We start from the raw sequence: 16,482 nt of genomic DNA, 5'->3' as shown, positions 1-16,482 counted from the left end.
CTAGAAGAGGGAAGACCATCTATAATAATTCCATGTCGGTCTCCTCGTCCATTCTCGGATAATTAATCCAGTCGCCAGGGTGAAGTTTCAATTCATTAAATGAATAGTGTGAGATCATTCATTTCTCTTTCCAACCATATATATACTGTACAGTATATGTATATATATATATATATATATATATATATCCATATATATATATATATATATTATATTGCATCAACTTTCTCTTGAATTTTCAAACTAATTTATCATAAGCCTCATTTCCCTTCACGACGTTCAATAAAACCTCCAAGAACTCATCTGTAGACATGGCTGCCATGTTACCCCCTTTCAGCGTCTAGTTGAGACTGAAGCAGATCTTGGAGATCATTGCCATAGACATGAGGCTGATCCACCTGAACTGAAAACGGAAGCCACGAACCTGGTAACGGCAGGTTGCAAGGTAGTCGGAGAGGCCGATGGACTCAGGCCACTTTTGGTCGGAGGAGAGCACCATAGACAGTGAGTTTTACTTCCGGTTCAGATGATGGGATCCGGCGATCGTAACGTCTATGGGGCCCTTAAGACTCTGAAGGCCTAAAAAGCGTACAAAACTGTATCATCTATAAAATGCTGTATTCATTTTTGACCCAAGAACATAAGGCAAACATTGGAAAATTTTTTCGTCTCTCAGTTACCTTTCAGTTAATATCGAAGTTGAGTGGAATATACGTGACTGACCTCTGTATCACATTACCATCTTGATCTGTGTAGTATTAAGCTTTCACTGTGACAGATACTTGGTATAATATATTTTATTGAGCTAAAAAACATAACACCGCTGCTCTCTCATCCCACTGTTTACGAACCCTTCCACAGCATATCATCGTAGGTGTGTGTGTGTGTGTGTCTGCCTTAAGTTACCATAATTTACTTCCTTCACACTGCAGGTGACAAATATGCAAATTCCTTCTCCTTTGTTGGCTTCTCTTACTGCACCTAGTCTTAAACAAAGGCCTACTGGAATTAAACACTGATATACAAAACTAAGGAGACTGGCTTCTTTTTTTATTCACTTCTAGTCAGGTGCACGATCCCTATAGGTAGCTCCAGCTGCCGAATAGAGAGAGAGAGAGTGGTACTGACCAGTTAATACTTCAACATATGTTTGCTGTTGGAAATTTTATTGACTAGTCATGTGTGTGGACAACTTCTTAGTCGTACAACAAGCTCGGAAGGCAAGTGCTTCTGTTAGCCAGAATGGAAGTTATGTTAACGCTCATGTAAAATCTCGTGGTCTTTGGGCAAATGGGAATTCTTATACGAACGGCGTGAGGAAAAACATTGAATACATTAGTCGCTGAAGCCTGAGCTAATATTGAATGACAAATTCCGTCATCAGATCACATCCTCTCTGTTCACAAAAAAAGGCAATTTACACTAGAGTTCATCCGTATAATACGCTGCTTCTATATACCCAACAGGATTAATATGGAGTTCCACTTGTTACAGTGCGTTTGCACTAAATTAGGAAAAGTAAGGAGCATACGCGCTATCCCTGCGAGCTTCCACACTTTTCACTAAATCACAGGCCTGATGTCACGAATATCCCCTTTTAGATTCAGTATTGTTCGTTATGACTGTTATTCGGCGTGTGATTGTTGTAAATGTATTGCTACTTAATCTTGGTGCGTTATCCTTAAAAGTAAAGTGAGACAGGATTTAACACGAGATGTCGTTGAATTCAGTAAAAGATACTTTGCGAGTGGTGAAGTACAAAATTATTTGTAAGTTTAATCCTACTCAGTATCCTAAGAATTCCGTTATCTGCTCAAATGATTAATGCATTTATAACTTTTCCAGTGGTTGTGTTCAAGTTGTATAGTTGTACAATGAAGTTTTCACTGTGATGAACTTTATCATTCAAATGGAAAAGATCTTAACAGAAATTGAACTTCTGAAAAAATGAGAGTCTTTTTCTCGGTATTAGCAGGATTAACTACGTTTATAGGAGCTCTTGACTTCTAAATGATTTTAGATACTCACTTCTAAAAGGTTTTGACAATTTACTTCCTTCTTTAGCTGCACTTACAGTATAAAGAATAGCGTTTCATTTGAGAAAATTCAGTACCATTTACCCTCAAAAATAGTACTTGAGTGGAAGAAAAGAAGGACACAAATAGAACAGATGAAACGCGCCTCTTTTTCGCCATCGCAGGAGCCATAAAAACTCTTAGCAATATTAAAAATGCAAACGTCTGATGGATGAGGCAGGAGGGGCGACCCCCAAGAAAATTCCGTGGAAGGCCTCCGCGTCACGTCCCACACTTGCATTTCTATCATTTCATTCTTCTCCCTTCTTTGTAAGACTGTTTGTATGAATGTACGTCTATTACTGTGTAAATGTTCGTCGCGCTAACGATACCATATGTGGAAGTCGACTTGAAATGATTTCTTTGTATACTTACAGTATAATCGATATACAATAGTATTGACCATGATTTCATTAAAAGAAGAAATGAAATAAAAGTGTTATTCAAAAGAGGAATAGAAAAATATATACTGCACACTACCCATAAAACTAACTTCAGCGTTCTTAGTTCCGACAGAGCTTTCAAAACGATCGCGTTATATTCTTGCCTTACAAGAGTGATAACGGCTTGTAAGTCCGATTCCCGGAAGCTCGCCCATACTTAGGACGACCACATTTTATGTCCCTTGGCAGCATCCAGTGATAACGGCCCTTTGATGGTCAGTGCCACATTCTTTTAATGGTTAAGGAAGAAATGGCACTGATTCTCTCTCTCTCTCTCTCTCTCTCTCTCTCTCTCCTCAAATTTTTCTTTCAATAGCATATTTTTATTCTATCATTTATCAGTATAACGAAATTTACTGTATAAAAAGGTATTTACACGATGTTATGTAGTTATAGTAATGTGTTTACAAAGAGTGTATTTGTAGGAAATGCATGATTTATTCCCATCTTCATCAGAGCTCTTTCCTTATATATAGGTTCTTATTTGTAATTCATTTTGCTAGAGATTGAATTTCCTACTATTTAGGTTTGTTTTCATTCGCAACGTGCAGCCATAATTTTTACATCTGCTTAATCATAAATCTTTCCCTGGATCTACGAAACTAGGACTAACCCTTTGGTTTTCAATTAGCTGGTCAATACCAGCGATTTTGAGGTAGCTGCTTGACTCCCTTTGATTTTGTTCCTTTTCCTGGTCGGTTGCCACGTTTTTATGGACTTGAGAAAGTCTCTAATCTTAGACTTCTAGGATTAGAATAACTCGAGTTTCTAGGAGAGAACGTTTATCAATCCAGTGTAGTGGGGTTTTGAAATTGACCAAAGTCGATCGTTTGCATAAGAGATACACGTTATTATGATCGTATGATTATAAGGAGTGAAGGCACTTCTAAGTTTGTTGGTTCGTTTGAATGTTTATGAAACTTTCCATGGAGTCTTGTGTGTCTATTTACTATATTGTCCAGTCAGTTAATTAATCGTGTGTGTGTGTGTGCGTGTGTGTGTATTTTAAATGTATAATATATAAGGAAAACATTTTTGTTCCCTGAGCCTTGTCGTAAAGCTTAACCAAACCAGAAGGAAATGAGTGTTCTAGTTCATAACTTTATTCTCCTTACGAATTCCATTTTTACCGTGCTGGTCATTCATCATTTTTTAAAGAAAGTTCCTCAAGTTGCAGTTTAATCCTGAAAATACCGTACACAATCCGGGTTCATTTGTTCGCGTATTTTTCATGAAAAGTCACTTTATTTTTTCTCTTCTGCAAACGTAAATTGCATTTTTTCTTACTTCTTTCTTTGTTCCCTGAGTCATACATCTTCAGTTTAGAGAGAATAGTTTTTAATCATAAATGAGGACAGACATGACATTTTCACTTCTGTGAGGCGTGTAACATTTTGGCTTTAGTCTCCGGCAGTCGGCTCTCCGGCTAAACATGGAATACTTGTTTTTATATCCTTTCCTTCCTGGTTTTCAGTGGTTTTTTCTTTGTTTATGTCACACATACAGTAGATCACTCATCCTTGAAGCACATTAAAATGCAACAAACCGTGCCATACCATTGAAAATGTCTACGATAATGGTGCGAATTGTTTCGGCTTCTCACGTCAAGTACATTTGATACAAATCTGGGTAATTTGAACCTCTCCTCCTACCCCACCCCTTTTGCATTTTTAACTTCCAAAATATAATCACTTGTTGCCAGTCACGCGGCCAACCTTTTGGTAAAATTTTACAGATGACATTCAGGAAACTGAATAAAAGAAGGGCAGATGTTATCAGTGTTATCAACAAGAAAATAAAATTGTTCACTTCGTAAATCGAGCACGAATCTAAAGTACGTGTAGAGTACCTCAAACTAACCCATTGTACAGTAGATACAGTAGAGTTACGCTGAATTTGATGCATGATGAAAGTGGGATTGTATTTTCATCGCTCACGTTTTCGCTCCAAGTGATCTATCTCCCGAAAAAGTTTTTTTTTTTTTTTTTTACCAGATAAATTCTCTTGTGCATGAATATGTTGCATAACAAGACGAGTTCGCTGCAGATGTAATCAGTTTAAGCTTACTGAATTAATGTGGAAATTATATAAAATATTCAGGAAAGTGACTCTGATTTAGTTGGCGATGTTGCATTTCGTATCAATTTTGAGATGCTTACTAAACCAGGATAAGTGTCTCGCTGAAATAGTCAACATGCATTGGGCTAAATTAGTTAAGCGTAATATGTTTAGTATGAGTCTTTTCTGTCTTTGCTTTCATCAAAGCTCACCAAGTCCCCTAGTGAAAACAGACGTCCGGATGTTCCCGACGATGCATTTCTGACACTGAATTTTACTAGTGTTTTAAATCTGTCTGTCAAATCATCCAAATCAAGTTTTCATAAGACTGACTAGGCAAAAATATATGTATATGTATATATGTATATATATATATATATATATATATATATATATATATATATATACAATGTATATATATATATATATACATACATACATACATACATACAAATCAGTTATATAGCTAATTAACCAGCCACAATCCAGACACAAATTTGCACAATACTGAACAAAGATGGTGGTTCTGCCTTCCTTTCATAATGATCACCCATATAGTATCCACCTCAGGAGCGCAAGGATATGGAAGTTTACCTGCACTTGAATCCCGTTCAGCTTCTGTTCCCTGAAACAGTTTACGAATTCATAGAGTGTGTCTGGTGCTTCAGCTAGTTTTGCCTACAGTGGCCTCCACCCAGATTCTCCTTGCTAGAGACCTCAGTTATTTGGGCCTATAAGTACAGGACGTAGCGCCAGAGGTTGCCAGATACAAAGCTTTTCTTGTGTGTTATGGCAATGGATGGTGCCTTGAAGAGACGATTGTTCTGCGTTTGAAATAGTCATACAGATAGATAGATTTGTTTTAGCTTGTATTTTAGATGGTCGCAGCTTGTCTTAATCAATAAGCATCTTTGCTGTTCTGGATTATTTTCCTTTAGGTTGTCTGTACTGGCTAAGTCCGCTTAGCAGTTTTTCATACTTATTTAGTTGCTGGTTACTGGAGGCAAAATATACCTTATTTTTATGATATTCTCTTTTAATTTCAACGTTAAAAAAGATTTTTGAAGATCTAACTGTGAGCACTCTCAAAGTAATTTCTCTGCCATAGTTTTCGGCCATTTATGGCTAGATTGAGACCAGTAAAGGAAACTGAATTAAAATACTGTACAAATCAGTATTTAGGGTCAAACATCAGTCCTATCTATAAATCTGTTTTGTGAGTGCAGTCAGCTTCACATTTTGTGAAATCCAATTTAATGCAAATAAAGAGCGTTCGACAAGATCCCATTAAAACTTTCTTGTGTCTTTAAATAGCCAACGACTCGCGATGTCTCCGCCATATGTCATGTATATTTTGAAGTGTGCCCTCTCTCTCTCTCTCTCTCTCTCTCTCTCTCTCTCTCTCTCTCTCTCTCTCTCTCTCTCTCTCTCTCTCTCTAGGAACTATGATCGTTTCTTTCCAATAAGAGGAAGGTATTTATTTGAAATACTTACGGGTTTGCCTCAGTATTTGAGTGTGAAATCATCTCTATATATTAGGTGAACGCAACCTGCTAATTGAAGAGTTATTTACTGTGTAAAAATAATGTTTGATATTTTGTTTTTTGATCAGCCTTTTATACGTTAGCTTTGAAATTCAAGTATTCCTTTAAAACAATTCTGGAATTTATAACACAGGACTCGAATTCAAGTGTATATTGCCCTGTCTCCGGTATTTGGTTAAAGCATTTTACTACAGATTCCTTTGATACATTACTTCTGATGCAAATGGTATTATTATTATTATTATTATTATTATTATTATTATTATTATTATTATTATTATTATTATTATTATTATTATTACTTCAAGATTTCCATACAGGTAGGCAGCAGTGAGTTGCTGTTGATAGAATCTTTAACGAACCAAGACTTATGTTCTTAGTCTGCTGTTAGTTTTAGTATAGCCTATACAAGTGATATGGTTGCTGACCAGGAAAATAAGATTATTCAGTATGCCGATGAAGCTGCAACACTTGCGGATGTAATAAAGTCTCCATTAATGAGAAATGAAGCTGCACGTAGTCTCTCGATCGTAACATGGAACGGATGTGTGAATGGTGTAGTCGGTGGTATTTGATGCTGGATTCCAGTAAATCGAAAACGCTATCTGTTATTTGTCCTTCCTGTACTAGAATACTGTTCTCCGGTTTGGATGCTTGCTTCTGCCAGAGATAGATAGAGTGGTTCGCGATGGTAGTTTTCTGTTTCCTTAACATTCAAGTTATGGCTTGGACCATAGACATACGGTCTCTTGTTTGTCAGTTTTTCATAAGTATTTTAACAGAGAACGGCCAGATTTGCTGAACAAGAGCACCAGCATGCAGTAAATGTGCCACGCTGTCAAACTTCCCAGTTCCAGAGTTCTTTAATTCCTCACACCGTTGGACTGTGGAACAGTCTCCCCGAGAATATTGTGAACTGGAACCTCAAAAGATCAAGCGACGATACAGTGTATTACTACTCTAAAACTATTAACTTTGTATGAATGTATTTTCATTTCTTTCTGTATATCCTGTTGTCTTCCGTAATTTCTTCCAAAAGAACACCATATTCTGTAGAAGTTTGAATTTCAAGCCAATGGTCCCTTTAGCCTTGTTCTGTATGAATATAGCGTGTCTTCTGGATAATAATAATAATAATAATAATAATAATAATAATAATAATAATAATAATAAAATATAATTATTATTATCGTCATTGTCATCTAAGGATCCAGATTTTCTCTCTCGAGAAAATAACTCCACAAGAGATGAGATCGCTGTATTCCAAGGAAGATGGATGGCTTCATGCACCCTGAGCAAAGTACATCGTACTAAAGAAAGAAAATTGAAGTCACTTGAGACATACCACCAGTTCTTCTCATTTCGTTATTCTAGTGTTAACGTAGGATAAAACCTTTTTCCAAGCCACTGCAATTTTTTATGGTTATTAACTTTACAGATGAGGTAAAACAGTCGGAAAACTTGAAGTGCAACGTAACTGAAGAGATAGCAACTTATTCCTATTACATATTAAAACGGAAGTGTGATTAATACATAGTCTTTCCAGTCGAATTCAATTAAATCTTATTTTTGGGTCTTAAAGCACAGAAATTATAATTATGATAGAATTAAATTATCTGTAAATAAAGTTGCATTTCAAGTGATCACTTGAACCTCGTGTGATCTGTAGCCATTCATAATTTTATTCACCGCTCTGCGTCCGCCAAACCCGTACTGGTAGATCTGGAACAGGTGATCTCCCGTTTGTATAGTTCAAGAGACGGTGTCTCTGCTGCTGCTGCTAAGCTTTGGAATTCTCTTCTTGCTTTTGATTCACCTGAATCTTATGACCTGTCACCCTGGAAGAGGGCGAAAGGTTTATCGCATTCCCTCGTGGTTAAACCCCACCCTTCTTCGGTCCTTTTCTCTTTCTCTTCTTCGGGCCGGAGCTAGAAAATGACATTCGGTTGCCCGTCCCAATAACATGTGCATTTATGAAAAACGTAAACCTTATTGCTCTCTACATTACTGTAGCTTCCTCGCCTGGGGGGAATACTTTAAACTTTAAGCTTTGCCATTGCACTTTCGAGTATCAAATAAAGTCTGACATGCTGTTTTACATTTTAGTCTTTGAAAATGATAATAGTTTTAGGTCAGCTACCTCTTAACGTATGACGATTCATTTCAGAATGACCAGATCTTGTCGGTAACATGGTGTATATGCGCAACATTTTTATTTATTTTATCAGTAGTTACTGTGAAGAATAGGACCAACACAATCGTTCCTTATACAATATATATATATATATATATATATATATATATATATATATATATATATATATATATATGTGTGTGTGTGTGTATGTGTGTGTATGTATATATATACATATGTTATATTTATATACAGTATATATAAATGTTGTATTATATTACACACACTACACACATATACTATATATATATATATATACATATATATATATATATATATATATATATATATAAGTTTTATGTATATGTATGTGTGTGTGTATATATTTCCAGCATAAGTCTGAAACGCATTGAGCAATTTCATTCAAACTTGGTAGACATATGACTTACTATCTGGAAAAGAATACTGTGGGGGTGGTGATACTAGGTGTAAAGGACACTCAAACTAAATTGTTCTGCCTATAGATTTAATAACTAAATAAGTTTAGGGTTTAATATACCTCATTTCTGCATACATATGATTTACTGTGGGGAGGTGTGACATCACTGGCACCAAATGGGGGTAGCGATGGGAACGGTTACATAAAATAACTGAAAACGACAGATATTATGTCTAATCCAGGTTTTGAGGTGTCGCGCTGAGATGGAAAAAAGTAACACCCCGATGCCCTTAAGTCCAAGTTCACCCCACATGAAGGGGGAGAAGTAAATGTAAAATGACAGATGTTAGTGTCTAGTCCATAGTTTCTGAGGTCACTGAGATGAATAATGACACTCCCGATGCCCTTTAAGTCCAAGTTCAGCCTCGATAAGAATGGGGGTGAGAAGGGGTGAAATATAAAATGTCAAAAATGATGGGCAATGTAAAGGAAAGGGAGAGAGAGTGAGAGAGAGAGAGAGGAAGTGAGAGAGAGAGAGAGTAGAGGGTGTTAGGGAGGAGAAAGAGTGAGAGAGACTTTATTAGATTGTCATTCAGAGTTTTTTCCTGGTCATGCCGGGCTGGCTAGCATATATTAATATATATATTTATATATATACATATATATATATATATATATATATATCGAATTGAGTGTGAATTACAGTTAAATTTATTTATGTTACGTAAATTAATAGATCCTTTTTAAAATTACAATTTTGTATTGGGTCCTCAACGCCTCCAGTTGAAGGCTGTTGTTGGATATTCAAGTTACCTTTATGTACTTCATAAATAACACCGTAACAGTGTCTGATTTTCATTTGTATAAATTTGCTTTTTAGACATTCAGCGATTTTATTCATTTGTGTGAAAATAGGACCCTCGCTTTAACATAAGTACCTTGTTGGCAATCTTGAGTCCGAGATTTGGTCCCAAAACGATTGCCATGTTCGTCTGTTTTCTTCCGCTTTCTCCTTTGCCTGGTATTCCCGCGGCCAACGGGAAGGCGGCTTATCGCGTGACATCTGACTTCGAGAATTATTTATTTCCAAAATGGATTTTTGCTCAGAGGGGATTTTATTCTTTATTTCAAGGTGACCTTATTCTTTATCAGATATAAGGTAAAATGCTTGCGTTCTTTCTTTTTCGTTGCTAAAAACTGTCTCTTTCATATTTCTCAAATGTCAGTGAACACGTTTTAGGATCTTCCAGTTCTCTCTTACAGATCTCTTCTGTCTATTATTTCTGTTGCTTATGTTTTTTTTTTATTGCAAGCTGTTGTAAAGGCAGGGTTTTTTAAAACTGATATGAGTTTTACGTTACCCATGTTTAGGAGCTTTTGTACGCAATACAAAGAAATAATTGATAGAACCGTTTTATAACTGCAAATGGGTGCTATTTGTAGGACAAGGGGTTATTTGTTTCTGCATCATTCTTTTTGTTCCTGACGCATTTTCATACGGGTCCAATGAAGTAGACGACCAATTTATAAATTCCCTCTCTCCCTAAATACAGACACAGACACATACACACACACACACACATACATATATATATATATATATATATATATATATATATTATTATATATCCTGTCCTAAGATCTTTAGCGTGCTTTAAGTGTTTTTCTTGTCGGGAAGATGTACCTTAGTAGGTATAAAGTGTTTTAAGTGTTTTAATCCTTTAGTGTTCTGCTGGCAATTGTATTATTAAGTTATTAATAATACGTTAATAATAAATGGTGTACAAACAGCAAAGATATGTTAGTTGAAAATTTTAAAACTGTACTGTAATGTAGTTCTGTTAACATGCACTGAAATAAAGTATAACCGTCCAAGAAAGTGCGCAGAACTTTCCGTTCTCTTGCTGCGTGATTTTGTCTCCCTTTGTTCATTTTCAAGTGTTGAAGGAGAGTTCTTTCAAAACGCTTGTCTGAACTTCTCCAGTAGGATTTGATTCTCTTTGAAGCAGAAAAAGCCTTACCTGTAGTTCTACCAGTAGCAGATATACTGGCAATCAACTTTATGAGTTTATAAACTTCAGGCAGTCCCAAATAGAGTTTCGTGTCATTAATGATTTTCATCATATAGAAGACCGTCTTCTCTTTGAAATTAAGGACATTTAAAGTAAGAAAAAGATTTAGCACTACGATATTCTTGTAACATCCGTAAATGCACATAACACGCGGGAGTGAAGTATGAAAATAAACATCTTTCACAACCTGCTGAACAGTGGCTATTGAACGACTGAAGCTGTATTGCTTGGCGCATCAGATTTCTGTTAAAGAATAGTAATACTCTGAAGCCAGCGGGAGCGCACGATTTCTCCAAGGAAAATGTCTGGTTATGTGTGTCAAGCAGAGGCTTTATCCCCTTCTCACTGCCTAAACACTTCATAATAGATGTGTTTTTAATGAACTGTACTGTCCCTGTGTTCAGATTGTATGTTTGAGTGTTTAACGCTTCTTACTAAAGCGCTGGACATACATGTTTTGAAAGTAATAGATAATGTGTATGTATCGTATGTATATGTGCAGTAAATAAATAAATACAAATATACATGAGTAATATTCATGACATTATTTAAAGAAATTCTATATGCTTTATGCTGATAGCAAAAGAAGTGCCACATGTTTAACAACATACATACATACATACATAAGTGTTTTTCATATTTTACATCACCAAACAACAAATAGTGACAGTATCGCTATTGTTTGACTATTTGAACGGACATTCTAACTTCCATCTTTCTTCTTCTGCCATTTTTTCAGCAGACATCGAAGACTTCACGGCAAACTTTCTGCCAGACTTTCGTATATCTTTATATCGCCTTAGTGAGATGAACAAAAGTTCCAACAAAACTTTGTATTCCTTCTGTTCAAGAGAGATAAAATTTCGTTGTCCACTTTTTTTGCTTCCCCCCCTCTCTCTTCCCCGCTTTCCTTATTCGGAGAACGGAAATGGAAGCCTTCTTACAAAGGTTTCCACAAAGAAAAAACTAAAATGGAAAAATGCTTAGTGCGTTTAAAGATTTTAACTTATATTGCCATTTAGAATAAAGTTTTTGACTATTCGGTTTTAAATTACTTCAAAAATAAACTATTACACAAATTTATTAACGTTACAGAGTTTCTTAACACGATTAACAATTTACAACGTGTTTTCATTATACCAAAGTAGACAGAATTAGAGGCAGTGTTTTTAAGACCTATTTCTTCTATGTGATAATTTAATATCTAATCTAAAGACATTTCTCTTAGAGGAAGATTAGAATCGTTCACCTTGGTTTGATATACATATATATATATATATATATATATATATATCAAACCAAGGTGAACGGAAATCTTAAGTTCCAGAAGTACGGGTGAATCCGTGGAATTTCTTTACAGTTGCTGAATCTTTTATTCTAGAGATGTCTTCTGTGAGTATATGAAAAGGTGACAATGGGTTAGTTTTCCTTACTTTTTTGTGGATGGAAGATAAAGCACAGGCTGCTTTGTTGGCAGGCAAGCTTTCTTTCCCCACTCTTGTCTTGTAGCTCGGTGATAGTGTGTCTAGTTCGGAACTGCACGCCTTGTGTTCGAATTTCGAATTGTATACCTAGTTGTTGGTTAACTGTTGTGAGTCTCAGCTAGGCTGGGAGCAGAGAAGAAAAAGAGAGAGGAGAAAGAAACACAGGACGTTAGTGTTCATTGCTCCGTCAAATTGTTTACCATCCAAATAACGAGGACTTGAAGAATAAACCAAACATTACCAAAGACATCTGTTTTTCCACAGGTGGGCTGGATCCACTTGAAGCGGCAGATGATCGTGGCAGTCCACACTCGCATGATCTCGCGTATATCTCGGTACAGCGTCACGCATGATTCGCACAAGACGTGGACGCTGCACATCACTGGTGTGACGGAAGAGGATGGTGGTTATTACATGTGTCAGATCAACACGGATCCAGCCACTTCCCAAGTTGGCCTTCTTCAGGTCGTAGGTGAGTGTTGACTATACGTCTCTCGTTGCTGTTGCGTCCATCTAGAGCTCTTTACAACTTTTTAGGGAATAGTAATGGTAACAAAATGATAGTTTATTATAATTCTGAAAAAAAGGGGGATAATAATGAAGTTTTAATGGCAGTGATATAGGTACTGCGAGTCAAATTGAATGATGAAAAGAATTAGGGAAGTATTATTATTATTATTATTATTATTATTATTATTATTATTATTATTATTATTAATTCTACATTTTAACTTGTGTGAGACCCTAATGGTTAAATATATTCACCACAAAGTATATGATGTGATGAATATACTCAATTATAGCGCTAGACACTGTGAATCAAGAGTGAATAATAGGATATTTTAATAGGAGTGCAACTTTGCTGTAGACACGGTAGAAAATTGAGCAATATTCCCCTGACCGTCCGTGTATAGTTTCACTAATAGAGAATCTTTTCATTTGTTAAAAATGATTAATATTGTTTCGTTTCATTCATCATTCTATTAAAAAATAGGATATTTTGCGGGTTCCATTTCTGTCATTTATTTAAAAATTATATTTGTACAAAGGTCCAAGACAGCTGGATATGATCCATTTAAAATGTAACATTCCATCATCATTAACAAGATGTCTGCGTCAGTGAAACTTTTGAGTCGGTAACAGGTTACCTAATTACTCAGTCATCTTCAAATGTCTCAAGAACATGTGTTCGAAGCTCACGTTTTAACACATATGCACAAAAAGATAGTATTTTAGCTATATATAGTGATGACAAGCATAAGTAGCGACTAAGTGTTTTTTTCATTCTTCGAAGTTCCGCCAAACATCGTCGACGAGGCCAGCAGTAAGAGCGAGATCCAGGTGCGAGAGAAGGCGAACGTGAGTCTGAAGTGTTCAGCTGAAGGGTCTCCTGAACCTCGCATCATGTGGAAGAGGGAAGATGGCGCCATGATTGTGACCAACACCAGGAGTCCAGGTAAGACGCTCCAGTAACATAAACCGCAGTTTAAGCATACGTATGCAACTTGTCTATGTAGTGTGGATTAAGAGGGCCTGAGTTCCTTGAAATTTATGTGGGAAAAAAAATATATCGTTGGTGTACGTCGGAGCATAAATTTTATGAAGTATATTTATGGATTTTGCTTATTATGGACATAATTTAATAGATTATACTGGAAGCAAATATACCTTCAAGCCCATATCACAAGCTTTTCCTTATTCGACTTTAGTCATGCTTAAATTGCCTTGCAAGTGACGGTTCTTGTTGCTGCTGATGTTGATTAAGGTGGCCTTATGCCAACACTGCTTTTGATCCTTGAGCAGCTGTAACGGTAATGGCTGAGAACTACTTTTGGCGGAAATCATTTCTGCTTCCTACCGTACCAAAATTTAAGTGAAATATGTAGCCATATATGTTATCAAATAGGATTCGTCGGAGCGTAAACTAGAGCGCCTTTATATAATAGTATTAAGCGAAATGATGGTTTTTTGAGAGCTAATTATTAAAGTAACTTTGCAGTTGGCGGTACCTAACAATTTGTTTTTCTTGACTTCAACAGCAGACAGATATCCTGCTCATGTGATCTATTTTTCAGTGTTGATAACTGAGGAAATATTGCTTTTGTCTTTCCCTTCATAATGAGCATAGCCTATTATTATTAATATTATTATTATTATTATTATTATTATTATTATTATTATTATTATTATGATAATGGCTAGAAGAATCATTTGAATTGCCACATTGAGAGAGAGAGAGAGAGAGAGGCAATAATCTAAGCGGCAAGTGTACACGATGTCACGTACACCAAGTGTCGTCTGATGCTAAAGCGATTAAGTATTCCACCCAAGGCTTCCCTCCTCATTTCCCAGCAACATCCCAAAAGACTCCCTCCACGCTATGCCCTATATACATGCGGCCAAAGGTTGCGTACAGGCTAAAGAATTTTTCTACCTTAATGGCCGCCTTGTTAGTATGTTAATACAGAGAATCTTATTTCAAAGGTGTTTACATGCAAATAACCATTCAAGTGAGAACACTATTCTGGGAACCTGCCAGTCAATGAAAAATCTCTCTCTCTCTCTCTCTCTCTCTCTCTCTCTCTCAGCTAAAGTTCCCTGACAATTTGAAGTCCGTGTTTAGTGATACTTATGAATTCAGTTTTCATTCTTAATGTAAAAAACGCATATTTATATTTTAATGAGTACGCTTTTTCTGAGTAACTTTTCTGTATCAACCTTTCGCAAGAGAAAAATAAAGGTAGATCATACGCCTTTACATCTTGTAAAAGAATGTTTGCAGATTGATTAAATAAGCAAAATGAAGTGAATCATACCTGGCAGCAAGACGGTAAGTTTGAAATATGAAATTTTCATTGAATTCGAATTAAATATCTCCGTGTGCATTTCTAGTACATGCCGACACTGCTGTTCTTACTGGTCATGTGGTCGGTATTGATAACCGATCTGTAAAATTAATTGTTAAAAAATCAGACTGTGCCTTTTTAAGCTGAACTAACGAGGAGTTTTGTCCCCCTCCCCAGCCCATAATGTAAAATTTGGAGGCTCTTCCATTCCATCCGCATAACCTTGCTACAAAGCGACCTTAAGTCTCCCTCTCGTCCCAGTAGAAAAGACACCAGCATTTTCGGCCAGAGTTCCCGACGCACAAGTAATTTCAACTTGGAGAGCAACATTAGATATTACCATTTTCTCCAGCGTTCAAAATGAAAATGCATCACGGGATAGCGGCGTTTTTCTTAGTCGGGGGCCTTTATAACTTTCTCAGATCGGAGTTTTCGTTGAAGGTGGCTATTCAGTGCGACGCCTTTTTCGTCATTTTCCCCTTCAAGGAATCACATGCCTTGAAGGGCTTTCCGCTTGTACAGTGGAGACATCTAGCTTCCGAGAATGAAGGCTCAAAAAGGGAGAAAAAAGCAATTTAAGGAGAAATGATGCATTTATTCAATTTTTAAGTAAATAAAGAAATGTGTTACCTCAATAAGAATGAATGCAATTGTGGAACTTTGAATCCACTGCTTGTGTACTACTGTAGGTCTACTGCTGCAGCATCATCCACTTTAGCCATACGTCAGTTTAGTAGATTTAAAATTATAAACTGGCTTCACAATAACAGTGCTCTTCAACTTCAGAAACACATTACAGTATTTGGTAAGGAAATATTTTATTCTTAAAAGATATTGATACAATTTTTCTCTCTTATTTGATTTCATATAGTACACCCTTATAATCTATTATTCCCACCCTGAAGAACACACATTTAGAAAATGAAAAAATCTAAAATATTGACTCATTAAAAAATCAAATATTTTATGATGAGCAGTTTCTTCAACAACTTGAAAATAGTAGCTGACGTGGGGCAACCGAGATTGTTAGATTCTCAGTCACGGTCCATCAGAGAAGAAATGCATCCCCAGATCACTAAGACTAGCCAAGTGCCTTACAGTCAAGGGAACCAGTCAGTTATCATAGAATGGCGGAAACTGACGAGCAATTGAAAACTTACATGTCATAGATGCTGGTGTTTCGTTGGCGACAAAAAGGCAGTTCTCATCTTGACATTTTACTGCATGTCAACCGGAAAGAAACCAGGTAATTTTCGATGTTTCCCGGTTGCAAACAGCTTAATAGCCTCCTTTAATTGAAACAATATACAGAAGGCCTTTATGCTAAGGTAGTTCCAGTTATTTAACCAAAAATTGGCATAAAAATTAATCAGAGATAAAACAATAC

At 36.2% G+C, this 16,482-nt stretch overlaps 1 protein-coding gene across 3 annotated transcripts in view; it reads left to right on the top strand.

Annotated features, from left to right (window-relative positions):
• LOC136835393 (lachesin-like) overlaps positions 1 to 16,482 on the top strand; it is a 570,016-nt gene that overhangs the window by 530,156 nt on the left and 23,378 nt on the right. For all 3 annotated transcript variants that reach the window (XR_010852124.1, XM_067098880.1, XM_067098879.1), the window contains 2 exons: positions 12,514 to 12,721; positions 13,544 to 13,705. Coding sequence is in view for 2 of the 3 variants with exons in the window: in XM_067098880.1 (XP_066954981.1) it covers positions 12,514 to 12,721; positions 13,544 to 13,705 (370 nt within the window). In the remaining variant the exon portion in view is untranslated. The remainder of the gene's footprint in view (positions 1 to 12,513; positions 12,722 to 13,543; positions 13,706 to 16,482) is intronic.

Source organism: Macrobrachium rosenbergii, chromosome 55, assembly GCF_040412425.1.
Source record: "Macrobrachium rosenbergii isolate ZJJX-2024 chromosome 55, ASM4041242v1, whole genome shotgun sequence".
Lineage (NCBI taxonomy): Eukaryota > Metazoa > Arthropoda > Malacostraca > Decapoda > Palaemonidae > Macrobrachium > Macrobrachium rosenbergii.
This window is presented reverse-complemented; position numbering and strand designations above follow the sequence as displayed.